The sequence below is a fragment of the Juglans regia genome, chromosome 1 (assembly GCF_001411555.2).
Source record: "Juglans regia cultivar Chandler chromosome 1, Walnut 2.0, whole genome shotgun sequence".
NCBI lineage: Eukaryota > Viridiplantae > Streptophyta > Magnoliopsida > Fagales > Juglandaceae > Juglans > Juglans regia.
The window spans coordinates 77,163-103,121 of NC_049901.1; the positions used below are offsets into that span (position 1 = coordinate 77,163).

The following is a 25,959-nucleotide window of genomic DNA, read 5'->3' on the forward strand; positions in this document are numbered from 1 at the left end:
CATGAAGAGTAAACCGGTTGAGGTCATTAAAAATGGTTCCCGTGAAAATGCAACTACATATATGCCCGAAAATCCGATTGTCTGCGTATGATTGCACTTAGAGAGGGAGGGAGAGAGAGAGAGAGAGCGAGAGGGAGAGACTCTCCACCTATGCTTTTCTTCTCCAGTCCCATATAGGGTTTCGACTTGCCAGACCACCGACAACGCTAGCTCGCTGGAGTTCGAACCACGTGGCCCATGGATTCCTCGAGGTCGAACCGATTCGACATCTTCGAGATTTACCAACGTTACTGTGGTGATTCCTCACCTTCTTCAATTCTTTCACTATGGGTTTCAATTTTCAGATGATTATCGAATTGCTTTCAACAACAACGTTTCCAACTTTCCTGAACACATGGTGCTAAAAGATTCCGTTTTTGTTTCGTTTTTACTTCTTCTCTTTAGCTGGGTTGATGGTGATGCTCTGTGTGGGAAATGGGTTTCTGGGTTTCGATCATCTTCAATTAGAGTCACATGCTTTTGTTTAAGCTGAGGTTGATAGTTAAGCTGGTTCTCGCCGCTGAGAAATGTTGGGAAAGGGAAATATATCCTTTATCCTATAGTTTTCTCTATTTCTCTAACTAATTGTATATTTTGTTACTCTGAGGCTCCAGAAGTGGTAAATCTCAGTTTTGCTGAGATTGATAAGAAGTTTTGGTAATTGGTATGTTTGAGGAATCATCATGTGAAGACCCACACAATGCGATTCATGTATTGAGAAATTTATAGATTTTATTGTCTTTTCTCGTCAAATATGTGATTGTCTAATGTTTAAATTCTTGTCGAGTTGTTAATCTTTATTCCGTGAATACATTGGATACGAATCTTTTCAATATCTTGTGTTTTCCAATGGAGAAGGTGCCTTTTAATTTTTAGTATCAAACTATTTGTTACTTGAGGTTTAGACGGGTTTTAACTGTATGAGAAAGAAGAAAGAGAGAAATAGGATTTTGTTTGCTGAGAATTCAAATCCCTCTCTTTGCATAACCCTTCTTTTGACAGCAATCAATCAATCTTTGATATTGATTTTGATTCTTCATTCCTAAATTCTGCGCTGTGAAATATGAGAATGAAAGGGAATGGAAATCTCCATACTAATCCATGATCCGTTAATGGGAGAAAACCCTACATTAAACTCCTTATTTAGCTGGGTCTTTTTTGCTTCATTGAAAGGGGAGAAATTGCTTCATTTCATTTGATATCGGGTTCAGAGATTGATTGTTTGTTTTTCAGAAGTTCTACCAGAACACTCATGTTGTCATGTATTATGTTTTTTGACACATCAGATATTTTCCCCCCATTGTCGTCCTATTTTCCAAATTGTGTGTGATATCAATTTAATGGAATTTAAAACTCACCTTGTAAATTATTAGTCGAAAATAATCATTCTTATCATCTATATGATTTATCAACTTTTTTATTACAGATATTAGATTGGGGTGTGCATATGTTAATGGGCAAGAGAGCTACAAACAAGATGATGAATCGCAACCGTCTAAAACTTCAAGGGATGAACTGACACAGCTCTTAAAATCGGTGGAGTCAAGGGTTGATACAAGGTATAAATCTTAAACTGTATTGAAACAGTTTTTGGTAAATATGAAAAGAGGGAAAAAAGCTATTTGCCTTTATGTTTCCAAACTCATGAACTATAAGCAAGGAAAATAGGAAGAGGATCTGGAAACTTCAATAGAATGCATGCTTGATGCTAGTATGAACATAGTAGTATTGCATTGAGACTTTTTCTGTTGCGTTTACTTTGACAGGAGTTCAATTTTTGATGAAATTTTCAAGCTCATTTCGCAGCTAGGCTTGGTGGTGAGATTTCATTTCTTTGAAGTTCTTGAACTATATTTTAAAAAAAGCATTGGCATCTTAGATGAAGTGCTTTCTGTCTTTGTTTTTTCCTATTTATTTAATGTTGATGATATGTTGGGTGTGTCTTTTAGTTTCATGATTTGCACATTGTAATTCTACCTTGACATCTTTTATATGCAGGTAGATTTTTCTGAATTTGCCCGCTTTTATGACTTTGTTTTCTTCATCTGTCGTGAAAATGGTCAAAAGAACATCGGTAAGATTTTTTGACTGTCTTATTTGTTGTGATGAGTTTTTTTAAATTAAGTATTGTGATACTTATAAAAAAAAAAAGTATCGTGATGGGGGTACTTGTCTTTTTGCCTCTCTTTTTTTGGCGAATGGTTTACAGCTGTAAGCAAGGCAGTTACTGCTTGGAGGCTAGTATTAGCTGGAAGATTTCGACTGCTTAATCAATGGTGTGACTTTGTTGAGGTAATCAAAGTGTAGCATTTGATGCTTGCCATGTTTTTTTATTCTTGTATAATTTGATGTAGAAAAAATTCCTCAGCATTATAAAATCAAATGTAGTGGCTGTTATGTAAATTTATTTTTGAACAGTTACTACTATTGTGCATTTCTTTCAAAACTAATCTCTTGAATTTCATCTAGAAAAATCAACGACATAACATCTCCGAGGATACTTGGCAGCAAGTTTTATCTTTCAGCCGGTGTGTACATGAAAATCTGGAAGGGTATGATCCTGAAGGTATACTAATATTCACCAAATCTTTGGTTTTATCTCAAGAAACAGTCATGGCAATGTCTATCTAACTTCCGTCGCTTATATGTTGAAAATGTTGTCTATATTAATCCTGATTGTGTTGCTAGTTCCATTTCCTGCTTTTGAAGCTTGAAATATCGATTCATGCTCTACCTTTGTAGTAGATGCTGCTTTAGGCTCCATTTGGCAACACAAATGTTCTCAAGTATTTTCAGATTGGGTGATACACAAAGCAAAAGAAATTCGAAATGTGGTAGGGATAGATTGTGATGGGTTTGAGGAGCAGTTCATAGCTTTGTTAACTGCTATGGAAGCTGGTCACCGCCAAAATAAGAAGGGGGAATCGAAGAAAAGCCGAGAATTGAAAAGGTTGATGTGGTCGATGAATTCGGAAGGTGGTTCGAGTAGGAATAGGGCAAAAGGGAAGGGGCTGAATATTTCTCAATGAAGCCTAAGATTGTTTCTTGGAATGTTCGGGGCCTCAATGTGGTAGAGAAACGTCTTCGGATTAGACATTTAATTCGTGAGTGGAAAGCGGATATTGTGTGCTTACAGGAGACAAAACTGAAAATGATCAACAGGAAGATTGTGAGGAGTTTATGGAGCAACATATATGTAGATTGGGTTTATTTGGCCTCTTCAGGGGCATCGGGAGGAATGGTGGTGATGTGGGACAAGAGAGTGGTGGAGAAAGTGGAGGAATATATAGGGAGTTTTTTGATAGCGTGTGCATTCAAATGTGTTTCAGATGGTTTTTCGTGGGCATTTGCGGGGTATATGGGCCTAATCTAGATTCAGACAGAAGCATGTTGTGGGATGAGCTTGTAGGGGTGTATAGTTGGTGGGAGCTCCCTTGGTGCATTGGAGGGGATTTCAATGTGGTTCGTTTTCAAAGTGAATGTTCTGGAAGTAGAAGATTGAGACCAGCAAGTTTGGAGTTCTCGGAGTGTATTTTTGACTTGAATTTGATTGACCTTCCACTTGTTGGGGGTGGAGCAACTTGGTCAAATAATCAGTCTTGGTCCCGATTGGACCGTTTCTTAATTTCACCTGAGTTTGAAAGTCATTTTCCTGATATCTGGCAAACTCGTTTGGCACGCCTAGCATCAGATCATTGGCCAATTTTGCTTGATTGTGGAGGCATTCGTAGTGGTAAAAGGTATTTTAAGTTTGAGAATATGTGGTTGAAGTCTGAAGGTTTTGTGGATAGGGTCAAACAATGGTGGAGTTCGTATCATCTTGAAGGTACACCTAGCTACATTTTTGCAGGCAAATTGAAAGAGTTAAAAAGAGATCTAAAGGTGTGGAACCAACATACTTTTGGCAATGTAGAAGACAATAAAAATTCAAAGTGGGAGGAAATACAGGAGTTAGAAAGACTTCAAGAAGGGAGACCACTTACTGAGGAGGAACAAATTCATAAATCAAGTTTGGCTGTAGATCTTGAGAGGATAATTCTACAAGAAGAGATGTCGTGGCGCCAGAAATCGAGAGCCCTTTGGTTAAAGGAAGGGGATCGGAACACAAAGTTCTTCCATAAAATTGCAAATTCTCATAGAAGAAATAATAACATTGAGATGCTGAAAATTGAGGGGGTCGAGTGTAGAGAAGAAGAAGCAATAAAAGACCATGTGGTAAATTTCTTTGAGGTGCTTCTAACTGAACAGGTGGGGTGGAGGCCGACTTTGAATGGATTGGTTTTTGGTAATATAGAGTTGGAGGAAGCTGAAAGGATGGAAAGGGCATTCGAAGAGGTAGAGGTCTATGATGTAATAAAGAAAATGGCTAAAGATAAGGCACCCGGTCCTGATGGTTTCTCCATGGGTTTTTACCAAGAATGTTGGGAGGTGATAAAGGGAGATCTTATGAAGGTGTTTCAGGAGCTTTTCTCGATTGGCAAATTTGAGAAAAGCCTCAACACCACTTTCCTTGCTTTAATCCCTAAAAAGGTAGGGGCTTCTGAGATCTCCGATTTTCGGCCTATCAGTTTAGTGAATGGTACGTACAAGATCATTGCTAAAGTACTTGCTAATCGTCTGAGTGGGGTCTTGGGACAGATCGTCACTAAGCCCCAAAATGCCTTTGTAAAGGGTAGACAAATACTTGATGCGGCTCTAATTGCTAATGAATGTCTGGACAGTCGTGTGAAGACTGGTAGCCCAGGGCTTATGTGCAAGTTAGATATGGAGAAGGCATATGATCATGTGAATTGGGATTTCCTTCTATATCTACTGGGTAGGTGCGGATTTGGAAACAAATGGAGGTCATGGATCAGATGGTATATCTCTACGGCAAGATTCTCTGTGTTAATCAACGGCAGTCCAGAGGGTTTCTTCCCGAGTTCGCGTGGCTTGAGACAAGGGGATCCATTATCTCCTTTACTCTTTGTTATTGTTATGGAGGCACTAAGCAGGATGATCTCAGCCTTAGTGACTAATGGTAATATGAGTGGTTTTCAGATTGGATCGCCGAGTAGGGGTACCACCACCATCTCTCATTTACTGTTTGCAGATGATACGCTTATTATGTGTGATGCCGAGACAGAACAGTTGAGGGCTGTGAGGGCATTGTTGCTTTGTTTTGAAGCAGTGTCTGGTTTAAAAGTGAATTATGACAAATCTGAGTTGGTGCCTATTGGAGAAGTTCAGAATTTAAGGGTAATAGCTGGTATAATGGGTTGTAAGATAGGGTCTCTCCCTATGAACTATTTGGGATTACCTCTGGGTATAGCCCCGAGGGCGCTTTCTATTTGGGATACTGTGATTGAAAAAGTAGAGAGAAGATTAGCAGGTTGGAAGAGAATGTATTTGTCAAAAGGGGGCAGGATCACGCTTATTAAAAGTACGCTTTTCAATCTACCAACTTATTTCTTATCCTTATTCCCTATACCGGCCAGCGTAGCGGGACGTCTTGAGAAGATACAAAGAGATTTTTTGTGGGGGGGCTTAGGTGAAGAGTTCAAATTCCATTTAGTCAAGTGGGAAATTGTATGTCGTCCAATCTCCAATGGAGGATTGGGTATTAGAAATCTGAGGATGTTTAATCGGGCACTACTTGGCAAATGGTTGTGGCGGTATAACAAGGAACCGGATGCCTTATGGAAGATTGTGATTGAGAACAAATATGGTGGTCTCGAGGGGGGTTGGTGTACTAGAGAGGTGCGAGGGGCCGCTGGAATGGGATTATGGAAACACATTAGAAGAGGATGGGTGGTTTTTCATCAACATACAAGATTGCAATTGGGTACAGGTTCAAAGATCAGATTTTGGAAGGATGTTTGGTGTACCAATTGTACTCTACAAGACAGTTTTCCTACACTTTTTGAGATTGCAAATGCTAAAGATGCCATGGTGGCGGAGGTAATGGAAGTTGAAGGTAGAAACATCCTTTGGAATATCAATTTCTTCAGGGCAGCACAGGATTGGGAGATGGGGAGTTTTATAGACTTTTATAGCCTTTTATACTCTTGTCGCCCAAATACCCAGCATACAGATGATTTGTGGTGGTGTCCAACAAGGAAAGGAGTCTTCACTGTTAGCTCCTTTTACAAGGTACTCACACAAGTGCCTGACAGTCAATTTCCTTGGAGAAAGCTCTGGTGCAATAAGGCTCCTCTCAAAGCTTCTTTCTTTGTGTGGACAGCGGCTTTGGGGAAGATTCTTACTACGGATAATCTGAGAAGACGAAACATAATCATAGCAGATTGGTGTTGTATGTGTAAAAGAGGGGGTGAATCGGTGGATCATTTACTTTTACATTGCGAGGTAGCCAGGACTATTTGGGATGCGGTGTTTAACAGAATAGATCTAGCATGGGTGATGCCAGAAACTGTGATGGATGCTTTGGCCTGTTGGACTTCAATTCGAGGAATGAGACAGATTAAAGCGGTTTGGAAGATGATCCCAAACTGTATTTTGTGGTGCTTATGGCAGGAGCGCAATGAGAGGATTTTTGAAGATAAAGAGAGATCAATAGCAGAGCTAAAAATGTTATTTTTTAGGACCCTTTGTACTTGGGCTCATGCTGTGGACTTTAATGGCATGGAGTTTCATGAGTTTCTAGTTTCTAATGTTCCCACCTAGTTAGGATGGGAGCAGCAGAACTTTTCTTTGTAATTGACACTTTTTGGATGAATATATACTTATTTTACTTATCAAAAAAAAATATATCATTCCCAAACATCATTCAAACACAAAATACTTTCAATTTTAAATATTCAGTTTTTTCATCTAATCATTACAACTTTTCCAAACTCCCAAACAAAATACAAAAAACAATACCACTTTTGCAAATTTTAAAACAAAATTATATCAAAAAATTATATTCAGACGACTTTTTTACTTTATAATATTTTTATTCAACTTTTTCTCTCACATTTCCCAAAACCTAATAAAACATCTTAACTCAAACCATTTCACTACTATTCACAAATACACTGAGATATTTTAAGTATCCAAATGGGCCCTTAGTTAGTGAAGCACAAAAAAGGGAGTTATAATCTGATATTTGTTTGTATATGTGTATATAAAAATTTTCACCAGTTACCAATCAAAAAAAAAAAAAAAAAGTTTTTCACCTGTTGGAAAAGAACCTATTGGTGGAAGCAAATATATACAAGCTTCTTGAACTCAGATCACTCAAGTCTGCTAAAAAGAGGAATTCTGCATTTTCTTGTGTGATTATTTTATTCAAGAGGTACTTATAAAAAATAAAAAAAAATCATTCAAGAGTATCATTGATCTTTAACTTTTCAACCCCACCATTTTCATATGATCTCTTGAACTTGTTTTTGGTTCTTTGGATATATGCGATCCAAGCAGTCAAGAGTCATCGTAGATTTTTGTAGGCATAAATTTTCAAACTTGCTTGTCATTTATGGCTAGGATCAATTTTAATATTGAGTCTGAAATTCGAAGCTTCCTGCATCTGACTTTGAGCATATAATGGCTCTAGAATAAGACTAACTTTGGTTGCATAGGATTGGATTTGATAAAAAAAAAAAAAAGAAGAAGCATATTTGGGTTAAAAAGTAATCTATAATAATCTATTATACGGTAAAGCCAAGGAAGAGGCCACGGCCGAATGAAACTATGTATTCTATATCTTAAACTGTTCCTTCTTTCCCTTTCCTCTTGCTCTGGCCTAGATAGGAGCTGGGGTGGGGCATGCCGTCGGTTCTGTTGTTTCTCATGATGAAGTTGCGTTGTCGAAATACTTACTATATTTCTTGGCATTGGTCCTCAATCTCTTGTTTAAAAAAATTTCAGAATTTAGATCTCAACTTCTTTGGGTGGGCCACTGGGGGTGGGGGAAGATCCGGAAGGGGGGGATTTTCTTTCCCCCAGCTTGGTTGGGTCGACTGGGGGGGATCCACTGTCACCCTCTGCTACCACCCACCATGAGCAGTGGCTACCCAGTCACTTTCTTTTTTCCAATCATAGGAGTGTACAGAGGTAATATCTTTTAAACAATCAGAGGTTCTTTTTTTTGAGTAATTTATAGTCAAAATTTAAAACTGGGGTAATGCTCACATTTTGAAACTAAAGTCTTAAAACCTGAAAGTGTTGAACTGCATGGGATATGTGTCATGCTTTCCCTTAGTTTTAACAGTTGTGAAAAGTTAATGGTTTTGACTGTGTATGAGAGGTGAGCATAGCAAATATTAGTGTCCCACTTGTTGTCCTTGAACTTCCTTCTGATTTTTAATTTAGTGTTTTGTTTTATTGGCTTGGTAGAGGGACTTGGTTCCGTCTATATAGAAGGGGAAAAAAGATTGTCTTGGTAATCAAAGTAATGCTTTTTTTTTGTTTTTCAGGTGCTTGGCCTGTTCTAATAGATGAATTCGTTGAGCATATGTACAGGTTTGCCAAATGACAAATTCTCTCTCTGGATGTGAATGTGCCAAATAATAAATGTTCTTAAAACTTTTGTCTGTAGTTCATCTTCGAAATGTCACCTCATTAACTTTCCTTATGCTCCTTTATGAACATGAATTTATCTCAATTCTGAAACCCAAACCATAAAAGCCTTTGTCCAACCATTAGAGGTAGCAATCCTGGCTGAGACATTGTTTGTCTGCAAACTTAAGCACTCTCCTTTGACCTTTCCCCATTCTTGGGAGTGCCTTAGTAAAGTGATAGCACAAAGTTTTAAATATCTGTCCTGGTGTCTTCATATGCATTGAGATCAAGATGGAAAATCAAGAGAGTCCAAGGAGGCCAGGTATTGATGGGAAAGAATTGATCTACCCGTAGATTATGGGAAAAAAAACCTGGAACAACACATATCCTGAGCAATTACTTGACTTGGGGTGCAAATGAGGTATTGTGGCAGCTCATTCTCCCACAAGAATGGGTTGGAGGTGAGGTTATAGGTTCAAAAGCCATGAGAGGCATGTGTAACCTTGCAGTAAAAATGCATTTTTAATTCTGTAGTTATATTTTGGGAGCTTGCTCCCAAAAGGGAAGAAAAGCTTCCCCTGGATTTTGTTGAAGATGCATATAATTTTGTTTGATTTGTGTTGGTGATGTAGCTAAGAGCTGCAAGGTTTGGAGGTCCTGGTGGTGGACCATTTTACTAGATAGGGCTCTTATTTTGCAGTTCTACCTTTTTTTTTTTAATAAGAACTTTGCCAGTTGCCAGGACATTATAATGCAACGGAAAAGGAGAGAAACTTTTCGAATTGGAATTTTTTTTACTAATGCCATTATTTCAGCTTCTGTTAATTTGGAATCCTAGAGAATCAATGACCGTCTTTTGTCTTGCAGAGTTTCAGGAACCAATGATAACACTAACCTCTTCTGTAACTGCGGTGATTTAGAATCCCAGTCTTCCATGGTTGATGATCCTCTTCCTGGTATGTCAATTATTGCGAAAGTGCCAATTGAGTTCCATTTCACGGGGGAGTAAATTTGAGGCTTGTATGGGAATGAATTATGAGTTGTGGTCCAAATTCCAATAACTCGGTTTTGTCACAGGATTGAGAGATTTTCCTGGTTTGAAGAGGAAGGTACCCGAGGACCTTCAACAAGATGAAATGGAGTCCCTAACTACCCTCTACCCTCAGTCAACAGACATGGATACTGTTTTAAGTTTCAAGAGAATCAGGCTGACTGCTCATAAACCAGCCCACTGGGTGGTGGATAATCCACCAGGGAATGCTAGTGATGATTGCATGGAAATTGTTAGACACAACAGTAAGTCTCCATGTGCGGTTGAAGGTTGTTTGTCTGAGGGCTTCGCAGGGCTTTTCTCAACCAGTGCCTATTTGCAGTTTGATCGGGAAAGGCGGGTTTCCTTCACATAGAACTTCTACCTGTGTTGCAATGTAGAAATATTTCCTTGCGAGATGTTACGTTCGGTTTTATATATGGAATTGGGATATAATCATATAATATTGTTTGCTGGTAAGTATTCATTTCTCTTCTTTTTGTGATTTCGAAATCAATAAAGGGTGACGTTTGTGTTTCAAAAATAGAATATCTAAGCACAAATGAAACCTGATTAATTTATTATTTATGGTTCGATTCTTTAATTTGGTTAAAACCGGCAAAATATGGTTTTTGTACAAAATGTAATAAAGTTGTTCTAGAATATATAATCAAAAATATGAATACCAAGCAAAGTTTACTTTGGAATTAACGTCACGAAAACAGTCTTATGTCCCTATGTTGAAAGTGTGTCGGTTTGTTTCATCTCATTATTACAAATTTTTTAAATATTCACATAAAATATAATAAACAATTTAATTTTTTCAAATTATAAAATAATATTTTATTTAACTTTCATCTAAAACTATCTCATCTCTTCATCCAAATTACCACACCTCACCCTCGCCTGCTTCTCCTGTACGTGCCATGCATTACCATTCCAACCCAAGTCGCAGACCCTCCTCCTTTTGATCCTATTAAGCTCTTGAAAACATCAGCTAAGATGGGAAAAGTAGTCCATGCCGACCAGCTGATCACAAGCGGTCACGCCTCTGAATTGACTTCATATTTCGGATCAATTCACTCATCAATTTCTACGCAGAACGTGATGAAATAATCTATTTCCCGAAAACCGTTTGATCGAACGAGTGAAAGGAATATAGTTTTGTGGAGCACTCTGATGATGGGTGCTCACACTATGGCTTGGCTTTGGAAGTCCTTGGGCTATTTAAAAAATTGGTATGGGTTGACAATTTGCTTTGAATGAATACTTTTTTGCTATTGCAGTAGCTTCCTTCTTGTTATGTTTTGCTGAGATTTGGAGATCCATTGCATGCAAGGAAAGAGAAGTCAGGTTTCAAGGACCATACAATTGTTGAGTATGCTTTGGTCATTATGTATTCCAAGAGTGGCAACATCAAAGGTACTAATAAAAAAGTGTCCTCAGATATGATTTTTCGGGATTCCATGACCTGGAATGCAAGTAAAGAAGCTCCAAATTTTATTTGTGTTTCATGACATGCTGACTGCAGGAACGAGTCCTAACTACGTATCTTTTTATTGGAGTTCGTTCTGTCTGCTTGTGTCCATTCGGCTCCTTACCTAAACTGAGCACCATACCTTTTATTGTTGGGCTTCTGAGCAAGGCTGGACTACTTGCTGAATCCGAAATGTTCATGTTTTATGCACCAGTCAAGCGGGATGGTGTGCTCATGGATCCTTATCATGGTGTGGGGACACATACACACACTAACTATTGGGGTATGTGCCAAATACTGCTTTGGTACTGCGTTATTTGGAGATGAACAGAGAGAAGATTATCTTAAGTTATCACCGTGAAAAGCTGACCATAGCATGGGACCCCAAGTAATTGATACGTGTGATTATGAGAACCTGGACGCGTGACTAATGCCACAGTGCCGCCAAATTAATTTCAAATGTCACAAACATGCTGATAATCGTCAGAGTTGATAACTTTTCGTGCATCTCATATAATTACACGTTTTATCCAAATAATGCTACAAACCATAGTTTTAATTTTTTTTTTTTAATGCCAAATCGGCAATCATAACCAACTATTTTGGTGTGCTAAAAAAAACCTAATATTTGGTAGTTTACAAAATAAATATTTATCTTATAAATTTTATTATACATCAATTACTATTTATTTTTATATTTTATATATAATAATTTTTTTTTATAAAATGTGTAGTGTAAGACAATAAATAATAAAAATAAAAAAGAATTATTCTTACCTTAAAAAAAAAAAAAAAAAAAAAAAAAACCTAACCAACCTCCGCAAGTCTCCAAGAGTGACGGTCCACAAAGCCACTCTACCCGGTCCAGAAAGGATATGTGGTAGGAGAAATGATAAATCAACAACTACTTTACTATTTTAATAAAAATTTTAATTTTAATTTTGATTTGATTTGATTTGATGTATTTAAATTATATAAAAATATTAATTTATTGGTAAGCTTTAAATGAATGGTAGAGGAGTTGTTACTGTACCACTGCTCATGCGGTAGAACGTTCTCCCGCATTCTCTGCTTACCTGGACCTCAAAAACATACACCTCCATTATTTCCCCCCCATTCGGCGGGACCCATTTCAACGACCTTCGGTCAAGTTTTTTCTACTTCCGATTAACTCTGTCTCTCCTCCCCGCTCAGTCCCAAAACTCAGTTTTCTCACCTCTCTCCCCATAAATTCGATCATTTTCCTCTTCGATCTCCTCCAATCCCAAAACCAGCAATTGGATTTCTGCTTTTCTCAGTTTCGTCTACTGGGTCTCCATCACTTTCTACTAATATCTTTGGCTTGTTGTGAAGTTCGTGAACTATTTCTAATTCTCAGAGGCGAAACGTCGAACAGAAACAATGGCATCTATGGTGTTTCTTCCTTTTATCTTTGAGACAAAGTCAGAGAGCTCTGTGCTTCTTAACAGTTCAAAGACTCGCCGACCCAGGTTCCCGTTCTTCTCATACCGCCCAAGAGAGCCGCTCGATTCTGCTGGGAATACCAGTTTATCATTTGGATATTGGAAAGCTGCGGGAGAAGATTGTGCTGTATTATCTTTAAGCTGTGATAGACCGATAGGTGGATTCTGCAGAGGACAGCAACGGAGAATTACGCCTCTGAAGGCTAAGTCCAAGGGCTTTGTGGAAGGTGAGGATGGCGGCAATGAAGTGGAGGATGCGCTTCAGGCCACCATCGAAAAGAGCCAGAAGGTCCTTGCTGTGCAAAAAGAACTACTTCAACAGGTATACACTGTATATATACGGTAATTATCTATCTTGCATATGATTAATATTCTGAGGTCTAGTCTCGCTAGGTTTTGGAGTTGATTTGTATATAGCCGCTCAAGTTGTTGGGCTAAAAGGTATTGAATTAGTATATTTATGTAAGATATAAATTCAAAACCTGGATAGAAAAACCTAAGCTAGTTTTTTAGTCTGTTTAGTAATGGGAATATCATGCTCGTACATTCATAGAATGGATACTATAGAAAAACATGTGTGATTTTGTTTTTTGTTTTCAATTTTTTTTTTTTGGGTGTGCATGTCTGGAAATTCATACGCATCGTCTACCATGCTTGTTTAAGTGAAAACATTCTGACAAGCGTAGCAGCTGTAACCATTAACTACATGCCAGATATGTCTACATTATCTCAGCTGACTTTATTTATTTTCTTACTATTGGCGCTTCCTCTACCTCCTCACTATGTTTTTTCCCTTGCCTCTCATGTCTCGTCTAATCTATTGCAACATCTTATATTTTAAAGAAGTATAATTTCCTCATCCAGTTTATTCAATTTTTTGTATCTCATAAAATTATGAGCTTATCCACCTTTTTCTTTTCTTGAGTGTGCTGCAGATCGCTGAAAGAAGGAAACTGGTTTCGTCCGTAAAAAATGATTTTATAAATCAAGAGGATGATGAGGTTTCGGGAAGGGGCAATGCTTCTGAAAATCTGGATCTTCTTTCAGATAGTGACAATACTATTGATGAACGTACGAGCAGTATTCCTTCCAGCAGCTATGCCTTTTTGACTGTAGATGAGGTGCCAGAAAATCTACCTTCGAATAGTGGTGGTGATTTTGATGAAGTTAAGAAGGAATCTGAAAAAGTGGCACTTCTTAAAAAAGCTTCATCTGATCCAGACTCCACTAAACAATTAGAAGAAGCTAATACAGATAGTCTGCCTTCTTTCCTTTCAAGCTCCTATGAAAGTTCCAGTGAAGGAGATGGCAATCAGGAAATTTCTACTAAAACAAGTTTGACAGAGGTGGATGGTGAGGCAAGTGACCCTGTGATCGAAGACATCAAACCTCCTCCTTTGGCTGGGGCCAACATAATGAACGTTGTTTTGGTAGCTGCAGAATGTGCTCCATGGTCTAAAACAGGTATTAGTTATGAACTGATCTAGCCATATTGTTTATTGTGAAGGAGTTCCATAAATATTTTAGGTTAACCTTACAGTAAATCTCTTGAAATGGTTATCCAAAATCAAAGAGAGAACTAAAAAATGTCGCTCGATATCTGTGTCAGAACCCCTTTTTGCACAATTCTAAATTCATATCTAAATATTACTGGTCAGTGACAGACAAAATGGATGTTTTGTATTATGGAAGTTTCCTGAAATTATATATCATAATAATGTTTCTTGTTTTAAGAAAATAGACATAGGGTTAGAAGCGTGCAAGCATTGTCAAGTCGAGACCAGCATGTTGATGGGATAGGTTTATGGGTTGCTTGACTGATTGGCCATTTTAAGTAGTGATGTTTACTGGAGAATCTATTGGGCAAACTAAGGGCTAACCTGATAAAAGTTAGTGAGCCCTTTTAAGAGCATTCTCATTGGTTTGGTCAAATGTATCTTCAAAATTTAGCCAATATCACACTTTTTTGCATTTGCCTATTCTATTTAAATTCAATCCCCACATTGGATTAGCCATTCACTTTCTATATAATAATAAAATATTATTATTTTAATAATTAATTAATTCAATTGATTTTTATCATATTTTATAATTCTACCAATTAAATGTTAATAATAATTATATTCTAGTTAAATTAATATTTAAAAAAGTATTATTAAATGTTAATAATAATTGTATTCTAATTAAATTAATATTAAAAAAAGTTTTATTAAATGTTAATAATAATTATATTCTAAATGTTAAATGTTAATTATATTCTAATTAATTTAATTTGTTTGCTTGGAGTGAGAAACTAATATTTTAATGTTTGATGAAGCAATTGTAGTTAGCTATATTTGAAGAATCACTGTAGCATAAGTCTAAAATTTTATAAAGATGCCCAATCCAATGTGGTGGTTTTTTGGCATATATTGGCTAAAGTTTAGCTATCATTAGACTTTGGCCAAGCCAATGAGAATGCTCTAAGTAGTGAAGTTTACATTTGTATGAGTTCAGTATAAGTTAGCCGCATTTGTAACACAGTCGCACATTGGGAATATGAATATGTTATTGAAGGAGATCATGGGTGCTAAGTTCCATATTGGTTACTTATTAGGTTAAACTGAGTTTATAAGTAATTCAAGGGAAGCTTGATATCGTCTAGTCTTTTTGGGATTATGGCGCAAATGTGGCTAGCACTTTTCCTAAGGCCTCATTTGAATTCAAAACCCACCTCAACTCATCTCAATTTATCTCATCTCATTATTACAATTTTCTCAAATTTTCGCACAAAATATAATAAACAATTCAACTTTTTCAAATCCTAAAACAATTTTTTCAAATTTCCATATAAAATATAATAAACAATTCAACTTTTATTCTACTATTCACAAACTATCTCAACTCATCTCTGAATCCAAACCACTCATAAGTTGTTAAATATGGTGTTAGAGCCACTTAGTAAGGCCAAGCCTGTGAGATTGGAGCACTACGTGACATGTCCCTAATGAGGATATCAAGAACTTAATGGCGAAAGTTTGCAATACCCCAATCCCACATTAGGAATATGAATAACTCTCATAGAGTGAGTAGGTTATAAAGGTAGTAATGGGTATTAGCTCCCATATTGGCTACTTACTAGGTGAAATTGGGCTTTGTAACTATTTTAGTGAAGTTTCGAATTTGTTAGTATTTTGGGGTCATAACGGATGTGGCTGACACTTGTCCTGAGTTGTTATAGTATTACCTCACAATTGTGATGAACTAAACAACTCATGGGGCTCAAAAGCGAGATCATGATTTTTTAACAATGGGTATGGGGGTGAGAGAAGTCATATTCAGTCTCACTGTCATGATTTAAATGAACACAGGTTATTTAATTATTATTCATACTGTGCACTAATCATTTCATGGTTTTAATGGTTGACCTGTCAGTTTATCTATCTTCCTGTTCACCCAGGTTCTTTGAGCAGTTGATCTAGGGGTCAGATATTAATAGGTTCAACTACAGATAGGTGTCTTACATGCTGGGATTCATCCATTTTACGTGTCCTAATGGCCTGAATAGATTGTTCCTCACTCATGAGCCTTGTAATGGTCCTTTACCTACTTTTGTTTGTTTTGTTATGCTTTTGTTTTTCCTCACTCATGACCCTTGTAATGATCCTTTACCTACTTTTGTTTTGTTTTGTTATTTCTTTGTTTTATTTTTTGGGGGAGGAGGGGGTTGTGGGGGAGGAAGTGTAGGGCTTCAACAACAAAACTTCTTGCGTTTGTGAATGTCTGTTCTGTTTGTCTGTTGGTATTCTTTTGCACGTGACCCAAAGGCTGACCAATGAGTTCTAATAGGTGGGCTGGGAGATGTCGCTGGTGCTTTGCCAAAGGCTTTGGCTCGGCGTGGACATCGGGTTATGGTAAATTTGTTATTCCTTTTGTATGATTAACTGAAAATGGGAGTTTTGTACGATGGTTTACCGAGTATGATGAGTTACAATAAATGTTCAGAACTTCGTTGTCACAAATTTCTTCAATGTATTAACACCATCAAAACCTATGAGTTTGTCATGATGATTAAAAATGAATGAATACATTCATTCATTTCTTTCTCACTTAGGTAGTAGCACCTCTGTATGGGAATTATGCTGAACCCCAAGATGCAGGAATTCGGAAGATTTATAGGGTGGATAGGCAGGTATGCAACAGCTGTGTTGTTTAGCTGTAATTTATTTCCCAGTGGACTGTGTGACTCAAAACAGTTTTTGTCATGGTGAAATTGTATGATGCTTTTGGGCTTGCAGGATGTGGAAGTACGTTACTTCCAAGCCTATATTGACGGTGTGGACTTTGTTTTCATTGAGAGTCCTGTGTTTCGGCACATGGGGAATAACATATATGGAGGAAATCGAATGGTATGGTACCATCTCCTATAATTTTTATTATGTGAAGTACAATCCTTCTATTATCATTGATAAACATTGAATCCTACTTGTCATCGGTTCTCGTGTTGTAGGATATTTTGAAACGCATGGTATTGTTTTGCAAGGTTGCTGTTGAGGTAATATTAAACAAGTCCTTAAGAATGATAGATGATGTTGTTTAATGCCCGTTTAAGTTGCATGAATTCTAGCGAATCCTTTTCTTAGAATTTATAGCTTAGCTATGTCACTTCATACAATCCATTTTATGCACTTAATAGAGATGCATTCAAGTTCCAGAGATCATAAAATTAAGTATCTCAAAACCCATGGGGAATAACTTACCAATGAAAATCCCATTTGAAGCAAAAAGAACAGATCAGTTTATTTTGATTATAAAAGATAAGTTTGGCAATGGGTCTACCATATTTGAAGTTTTTCTACAGCAAACCCCGTGTGATTAATGTGGTGGTAATCATCAATATTTGCATGTGTTTGCAACAACTGCTAGAAACAGCTGCTGCTGCCCTGTAGGCTTACCCATAAACAAAAGAATGTAGAATGTTGTTTATAAAGTTCTGACTAAAAGAAAAATATTGAGAACTGGTGTGTATTGCCAAAAGTGAATGGCATCACATCGCTCACAAACAAGAGTGGCGTTATTTCTTTGTCCTAATAGCTGTTTTTTGAGCTGCAATTGCTGATAGAAAGTCATCTACTTGTATAAAATTGGAGGTTTGATGATCATCAGGTTCCTTGGCATGTTCCATGTGGTGGTATCTGCTATGGAGATGGAAATTTGGTTTTCATTGCGAATGATTGGCATACAGCATTGTTGCCTGTGTATCTGAAGGCATACTATCGAGACCACGGTTTAATGAAATATACACGGTCCATCCTTGTTATTCATAATATAGCTCACCAGGTTTGTTCTCTGTTTAATACCAATTCGTTTAAATAATGTAATATACAAGCTCCATATTAAAAACTTGTTTATTATTTAGATTGAACGGTTGGATTTTGTAAGGCTTACATTTATGCTGTATTATTTGTATTTTGTGGCTGTTTCCCATTAAAGAATCTGAGTGCCTACAATTCAACTTTTACCTAGAGTCGCAAGTTTAAGAAAAAAAAAGAGAATAAAACAAACAAGGATTTAGTCAGGCAAGACAATTGGTGTCTTTCTACTTATCTTTGGTTGTGGATGTAGAGACAATTCTTTCATCAAGGGATTTGCACATACATGTTTCCAAATAGTTAGGGGTTGTTCGGGAATAGAGATGGTTTCATCTCATCTCATTTTATTCCCAAACACAAACACATTTCAATTTCAAATCTTCAACTTTTTCATATAATCATTACCTAATTATTACAACTTTCCCAAACTTCCAAACAAAACACAAAAAACAATTCAACATTTTCAAATCCACAAAATAAAAATAATATTAAAATATTATATTCTAACAATATTTTAACTTTATAATATTTTTATTTAATTTTTTTTCTCTCATTTCTCAAAACTCAATAAAACATCTTAACTCAAATCATTTCACTACTATTCACAAACTATTTCATTATTATTCACAGATTTTTTTATCTCATCTCTCATCTCATTCCCCAAGCATCCCTTTAGTAATGCTTCTATGTTATATTTCAACATTTGGTTATTGGAAGCACTAGATTGATGAAAGTACAGTGTTGTTTGGAGCACACAATGAATCATAAGTGTATCATTCACTACCATAAAAAGTTGATAAATGTTCTTATCTGCACATGTTTACATGTGACTAACTGTAAGTTTTTTGGTTATTTAATATCTTCCGATATTGAGCAAACGAAGATCATGCCATTATTGATGATATATTTAAAATTTTCATGGTATGCTCAAAAAATAGATACCTAGATTGTTTTGTAAATAAACCAAGAGGTGCTTTCACATTTTGTTCATGAAACCCTTGAAACATAGGCAGTCGAACAACTGACTGCTTGACTAATCTTGTTGGGGCTATTCAGAATTCTTTTGGAAAAGAGATATCTCATGAAATTTAGTGAAAAATTATGATTGGTCGTCCCATGTAAGTTGAGTCATTCTGTTGTTGCATCTTCCACTATGTAAAAGCATCAGTTGATTTCCCAGTGTTGGCTATAACTGTCAATGGAGCCAAACTTATTGAGATGGAAAGATGACTCAATTGTTCTGGTTCTCATGTTGAGCGCGATAATATTATTACTTATGCATGGCCATTATGCTTAGTGAAATCTAAAGCACAATTGTATTATATGCTTCAAACATATTTTCTTGTACCCATATCACTTTTTAATGGATGGTAACTTGGAACTTTCACCAATTTGTTGGACTATTTATTTTATTTTACCCAGGGTCGGGGGCCTCTTGATGATTTCACCTATGTCGATCTGCCAGAACACTACTTGGAAATATTTAAACAGTATGATCCTGTAGGAGGTGTGCACTTCAATATCTTTGCGGCTGGTTTAAAAACAGCAGATCGTATTGTTACTGTTAGTCATGGATATTCCTGGGAGCTTAAAACTTCTGAAGGCGGTTGGGGTTTGCATGGGATCATAAATGAAAATGACTGGAAATTTAGGGGTATTGTGAATGGAATTGATATGAAAGACTGGAACCCACAATTTGATGTTTACCTGGCATCAGATGGTTACACAAACTACTCCATTGAAACACTTAAAACTGGCAAGCGTCAGTGCAAGGAAGCCTTACAGAAGGAGCTTGGTCTACCCATTCGAGAGGATGTCCCTGTGATTGGTTTCATTGGGAGACTGGATCACCAAAAAGGTGTTGATCTAATAGCGGAGGCAATCCCATGGATGGCGGGTCAGGACGTGCAATTAATCATGCTGGGCACTGGCAGACCCGACCTGGAGCAGTTGCTCAAGCAGTTTGAGAACCAACACCATGACAAAATCAGGGGCTGGGTTGGTTTTTCTGTTAAGACAGCACACCGAATAACTGCGGGTGCAGACATTTTGCTCATGCCATCAAGATTTGAGCCTTGTGGACTGAACCAATTGTATGCTATGAGCTATGGGACGGTTCCAGTTGTGCATGCTGTGGGTGGACTGAGAGATACTGTGCAGCCATTCGATCCATTCAACGAGTCAGGGCTTGGGTGGACATTTGATAGTGCTGATGCAAATAAGCTAATACACGCATTATGGAACTGCTTACTGACATACCGAGAATACAAGCAGAGTTGGGAAGGACTCCAGAAACGAGGAATGATGCAAGACCTGAGTTGGGACAATGCTGCCCAGAATTACGAGGAGGTACTTATTGCTGCCAAGTACCAATGGTGAGACAATTTAAACTTCTTGCAAGCTCAATGGAACTGGGCTCATACATTTGGGCTCGCAATGCCAGAGTTATGTTGGGAAAAGAAAGGGTGAAACTTGTTTGGGGGTAAATATTGGTGGAAGATTTTCTTTGTTTACCAATTTTTAGACTAGTCATGGAGGTCAAAGCATTCCATTGCTTGGTTTTTATGGGCCACTTGACCTTCTAGTTTGTTCTTTGGGTACAATCAATGTGTAAAGTAGCGGAAGTGAGATTCAATAGTTGTCAAAACATAGGATGAATAATAATGGCTGAATGCAAAGGCTGACATTTTAGCTCCAAGCTTTCTGTATGTATTTCATGAAAAATAAATAAATTTAACAGTAATAAATCTAAAAAGCGTGTAGCATTGTAGTGGATCAGGGCTCCTAAAAAAAATCTACTGTTTTTTTATTTTTTATTTTTATCGATAAGAACATATGCTGTTTTAAAATGGTTAGCTATCCTGTCCATGGGGAAAAAAGTAAAAACATTGAAAGCATGTCTAGACAATAGTTGACATTACTGGCTACAACCCGTTACCGACTAGCGTAGCGATGGACGAATATGAATGAAGGAATGACCATATACAAATGGAAAAATTCCACATTCAAGAATCAAATAATTTTGGTTGAGCGAGAGCGATTGTAAGCGGGGACTGAGAAAGAAGAACAGAGCAGATGTTGATAAGGGATCTCCCAGAAGATGTGGTAATGGAAATCCTTTCGAGGCTGCCCGTGGAATCGCTGATGCGATTCAAGTGCGTAAATAAAGCTTGGTACTTTCTTATCAGAAACCCTAATTTCATCGCCAAACACCTCTTTTGGGCCACTTCTGAGAAACGCCACCGTGGGTTCCTTCTTAACCGCGAACACGAGATTACCCGAACCCCCTGGGTCTCCCTCCACTCTAACAAAACCTTAGCGGTCTCCAGGTACGTGGATTTGTTACAGTTCTTCCCTCGGGATGTTCGGGAACTCGTGGTCTTCGGTCCCTGCAATGGGATTCTGTGTCTCTTTGGTGTTCCCGCTGAGCTTAACGACGACGACGACGAAGATCGTGGACCCAGAGATGGGCTAGTGTTATGGAACCCTGCGACGAGGGAATCAAAGGCGCTACCCATAATCCAACGCCCGGCAGAAATGCCCACTACCTTTTCTTTCTGTTTCGGCTTCGGACTTGATCCCAAGACTGGCGATTTGAAGGTAATTAGGATTCTGAACTTCAATTTTCTGCGATGCCAAGTCGAGGTTTATAACCTTAGTACTGATTCTTGGAGAGTGATCAACACATCCGTTAACCCAAATTATCGTATCAATTCTCCTCGTTTTCCTTCCTACTTAAATGGGGTTCATTATTGGTGGGCTTGTGAGCGTGGCGGCTCGGGCCACCGGTTGATGCTTTCATTTGATATGAGCAATGAGGTGTTCCAAGAGATAGCGTTGCCTCCCTTAACCAAAAGACCTTCTTCTGAGGCTATTGCTGTTATTAATGATTCTGTAGCTTTGATTTTAGTATACAATGATTTGGCGAGGAGATTTTATGATATATGCGTGATGAATGAGTCTGGTGAGGAAAAGACTTGGACATTGATGTTCACAATCGGACCCCGTCCACATTTTAGCAGTCTGATAGAACTTCGGGACGATGGTTTTGTTCTTCTAAGAAATAAAAATGGATGGTTGGTGTTATACGACCCAAGAACACAAGAACAAAGAGAGCTTCCGATATATGGTGATTCCTTTCAGGTTGTTAGCTACACAGAGACCCTAGTTATGTTAAATGGATCAGGGAGTGTGCTTGAGCATGAAGATTATTCATAATATAGTTGTGGATTCTTTCTCGGGGCAACTCAACAGGAGTCCAGAGCATTTTGGTGCGGGCACATTTTGGATTCATTTCATATGTGGTAACCTACAAAATCCACATTTGGCATGTTACTTTTGGATTCAAAGTTTCTGGAATTTCTGTGAAACCAAAATTTTCTCGGAGGGGTGGGTTGCCGTTATATTTTGTTGTGTTGCTCACTTTTCCGGACTATTTGTTAATAATGTAAGCTGTCTACAATGTGTTTTGAAAATTTAGCAAATATTACTTATGGAGGCTGTATATCGAGTGTATTGACACATAAGCAAATAACATCTGTAGCTCTGCTTACTTTTTATGGAAATGTTTGTGAGTAATTCTCCTAATGTTGTTTTTTATAAGAATGAAGAATAATATGTCAAGCTTATATCATGGTAATAGGATCTTGTCTATATGGTTACTATAAAATGTCAATGGAACCTTATATTTTGGTGATACATGGATTTCCATTGTCCCGGATCTTCATGTCTACAAAAAAGACGATGATGGTGGTTGCTTATGTTGTTCATATGCTAAAGAAATTATGGTCAGGTTTTACGAATGTCAACAGGTGATGATTTGGTGATACACCATTAAGTATAGATTTAGTAAGAGAAAATAGGGGGACTGCACTTGGTACAAGAAGACAGCAGGTAGGAGCACTCTGCATTTCTTTGTACTGCATAAGTGGTTGACTTTGATTGATATAGTCAGAATTTGGTTTATTACTTCCTTGCCTTTTAATCAATGACATTGCAAATTAGAGGTAGGGTTAGTGTGACTATCATCCAATGCAACTCAAGACCACTACTGGTCCGACTAGTCGGGGCCATACATCTATCCTTACTGGTAATGCAAATGATTGTCTCATCCACCACAATTCCAAGTCTTCAGCTTCCTGTGAAATTGTTGTTCTAAGAGCTATTGCAGGGGTTTTCTCACCTCCTAACCAGGTTATAGTGATTAGGAAAATGGAGTCACTATACACAGAATCAACCACAATGACTAACGCTACTAGTATTTTCTTCAATTTATGAGTTTTTGGTTAATGCCCCCCATTTTGCATCCGGACTTTGATTAATTCGTTGGTCCATGTTATACTAACATCATTCCTTTTTGGTCGATTCATCAGTGCCAGGTTCAGTATGAAATTATTCAGAAAGAGCACTTGTCCAGATCCCTCGTGTTCAGGTCCTAAAGAGTTCAAATGAATGATCGGATGGATGTTAAAACAGAGTTGATTTTTTCATTTGAGCAGTCTTTAGTTGGTGGTGTTGAAGATGGATCAAGATTTTCTACAATTTCTCACCGAAAAACTTCTTACAATTTTGGAAGAGAGATATAGCATGTGGATCCTACTATATTTAATATTGAGGTCTATATTGTCCATCACAGCATTTAATATAGTGGGATTTACGTATTGCGTCTCTCTTTTCGACTTGAAAAAGTGGTTTGAGGTAGGAAATCTTCATCAATTGAAAGATAAGTTAGATAACCATTATTAAACCCTGGTAGGATAGACGAACAAAGTCAAGGAAACCATTATAAAGTCAAGGTATCGAGGCCTAATTTCCATTTGAAGCCACGAGCTGTCTGCCACTATGAATTGTAAACGCAGACGGTGGGACTTGTTTAGTGGGAAATTAACAGCCTCCCCTTGATGGCGAAGACAGATGCGAACCTCTAATAGCTCAAACCTTCCCGCGGTTTTCTGGCTGCACTTCAATTCGGGAGAAAACCCAACTGGGAATTCCATATCTTGGTAAAAATATTATCCGTTTATACTGCATGTATCGATCCCAACCAGTTACCATCCACGTTTATAGAAGGAACCTTTGAAACTACCATGCTAAACGAAATAACGGTAACAAAGGGTATACAGTCCCTTTTAGATGTCAAAATCGGTTACAGACAGGACAACGCTCGATGTTTTTTTTATCTTTTTTTTTTTTTTTTGGGTGATCAATTTCTCTCTCATATAACTTGACGTGGCTTAATTTGCCACTGAATAGAATATTGAAAGAACAATTACTAGGATAGAAAATAAACATCATATTTTATGTAGGCAACCGAACATATATATATATATATATATCATCATAGACATTACTATTGTCCTCTCGTACCATAGACATTAATAATATTTGACTTTGTGGTATCGCATCGAACTCGCTAATCTTAGATTAAATATTGTAAGCAAGTAGGGCATTACAGTTGTTCGAGGTTGTGTGGATATTAAACACATATGACTTACGAGGAAGAAGAAGCATGAGAGAGTTCAGTACTGCTAAGTGCCAAGATCAGCACGTGAATCATCGCGGTAGTACTGCTCTCTAATCTCTCCATAGGGAGCATTCGCCATTGTTATAGATGGCTATCTTGCAATGAAATGATTTTTCTTTACCCAATTAAATATTTTGATCATTTTGCCAAAAATTGAGACAGAAAAAAAAAAAGAAGAGAGAGAGAACAATAATTCTTTATACATTTAATACAAAGAATAAAGAATTTCACTCTTTTATATGTCCTCTTTGAGGGGTTCTAATTAAACCGAGATAATATTTTTGTCAGATAAAGCAGTATTCCTGTCTGCATTTTAGTTTCCGAGTGGTTTCAAAATACATGGGACTTTTGATGGTCCATCGCCTATGAATGAACTATGATGTGTTTAATTGTTTGAACCGTCTCAAGATTTTGGGGTGGGAATAATCCATGAGTGAGTTCGGATATTTTCATTGACAAAAAATAAAGAGAAAGGAAAAAAAAAAAAAAAAGAACAAGCATTGGATCCGATGCTTGTCCTTTTTTCCAAGACTGGATTTAGCAATAAACATTGTTGCAGTTCTGTCAGATAGTTAATTGCCACGAGTAGACAAGCATCGGATTCAAGATGGGATGTAACTCACTCCGATCTTATCCAAATTGGGTACGTTTGGATACTCAATTCTTTTTTATTTATTTCGTTATAATTTTTTTAAATTTTAACATAAAAATAAAAAATAATTTAATTTTTTAAAATTTTAAAATAATAATAATATTAAAAAATAATATTTTAATAATATTTTATCATATCAATTCAATTCAATTCAATATCTAAATATAATCTTAAATTACGTTTAAAAAAATTTAAAAAAATTATAATTATGAATTAAAATGAATTTAATAATTAAAAAAAACTATTATATCGAGAAGTGATCTAACACATGAAATAATTTTTATAATATTGATTGATTTTTGTGCAAATTTTTTTAGAAAGTCTCAATAAATATTATAAAATTAACTTCATGCGTTAGTATTTTTTAATAATATTTATTTCTTACCGTTGTTTTTTAGATTTCATTCTCTCATAATTTGTTGGTAGTTAATAACATTTCCGTTGGAGAGAGTTTGTGTCTTTCAAGTGATCGTACCGGTTTGGGTTTCAAGCAATTTTATTGCTTTAATGATTTTTTAGACGTTGTTTAATGGGCTTGTAATAAAGTTTTCGTTTCTTTGTATTTGAACATGGCATTAAGGAGTTGTAAACGTTGGCTCATTTATTTCATTTCATTCCTTTCTTTTTTTTTTTTCTTTTTTTTTTTTTTCGGCTACGTCTATGAACTATATGTATATATTTGTGTAGTCTTGCGGTTAGTACTAGAAGAGTATATACTTTAGAGAAAGCGAGATAAGAAAAATAAATTTAGTGAGCATATATTTTTTAGAGTATTTTCAGATAAAAGAAATGTATTCTTTTGATGAAACTTTGGGCTTAACCACTTGTACATAGTTGGTTTGGGTTATACGACGATCAGTTGAGTTGTTGTATCATAAAAGAGTAAAGTAAAAAAAAAATGTTTATTACACCGGTTAATTTGAGACTTTGTACACTGCAGATG

The 25,959-nt window shown here is 36.9% G+C and overlaps 3 protein-coding genes across 3 annotated transcripts; all 3 read left to right on the forward strand.

Moving 5' to 3' along the window:
* Positions 1-27: 27 nt before the first annotated feature.
* Positions 28-10,030, forward strand: LOC108985971 (DCN1-like protein 3). Its single transcript, XM_018958457.2, has 9 exons — positions 28-295; positions 1,466-1,598; positions 1,806-1,857; positions 2,038-2,113; positions 2,249-2,331; positions 2,509-2,605; positions 8,436-8,481; positions 9,388-9,476; positions 9,598-10,030. The coding sequence occupies exons 1-9, from the start codon at positions 238-240 to the stop codon at positions 9,924-9,926; spliced, it is 963 nt and encodes a 320-aa protein (XP_018814002.1). The 5' UTR covers positions 28-237; the 3' UTR covers positions 9,927-10,030.
* Positions 10,031-12,058: 2,028 nt separating this feature from the next.
* LOC108985965 (granule-bound starch synthase 2, chloroplastic/amyloplastic-like) lies at positions 12,059-20,539 on the forward strand. The gene is made up of 8 exons (XM_018958452.2): positions 12,059-12,812; positions 13,426-13,954; positions 16,319-16,383; positions 16,584-16,661; positions 16,768-16,878; positions 16,980-17,024; positions 17,636-17,809; positions 19,264-20,539. The coding sequence occupies exons 1-8, from the start codon at positions 12,429-12,431 to the stop codon at positions 20,218-20,220; spliced, it is 2,343 nt and encodes a 780-aa protein (XP_018813997.2). The 5' UTR covers positions 12,059-12,428; the 3' UTR covers positions 20,221-20,539.
* A 188-nt stretch (positions 20,540-20,727) lies between these two features.
* Positions 20,728-22,225, forward strand: LOC108985969 (F-box/kelch-repeat protein At3g06240-like). Its single transcript, XM_035684726.1, has one exon. It carries the CDS (start codon positions 20,917-20,919, stop codon positions 22,057-22,059), a length of 1,143 nt encoding a protein of 380 aa, XP_035540619.1. The 5' UTR covers positions 20,728-20,916; the 3' UTR covers positions 22,060-22,225.
* The last annotated feature ends 3,734 nt before the right edge of the window (positions 22,226-25,959 follow it).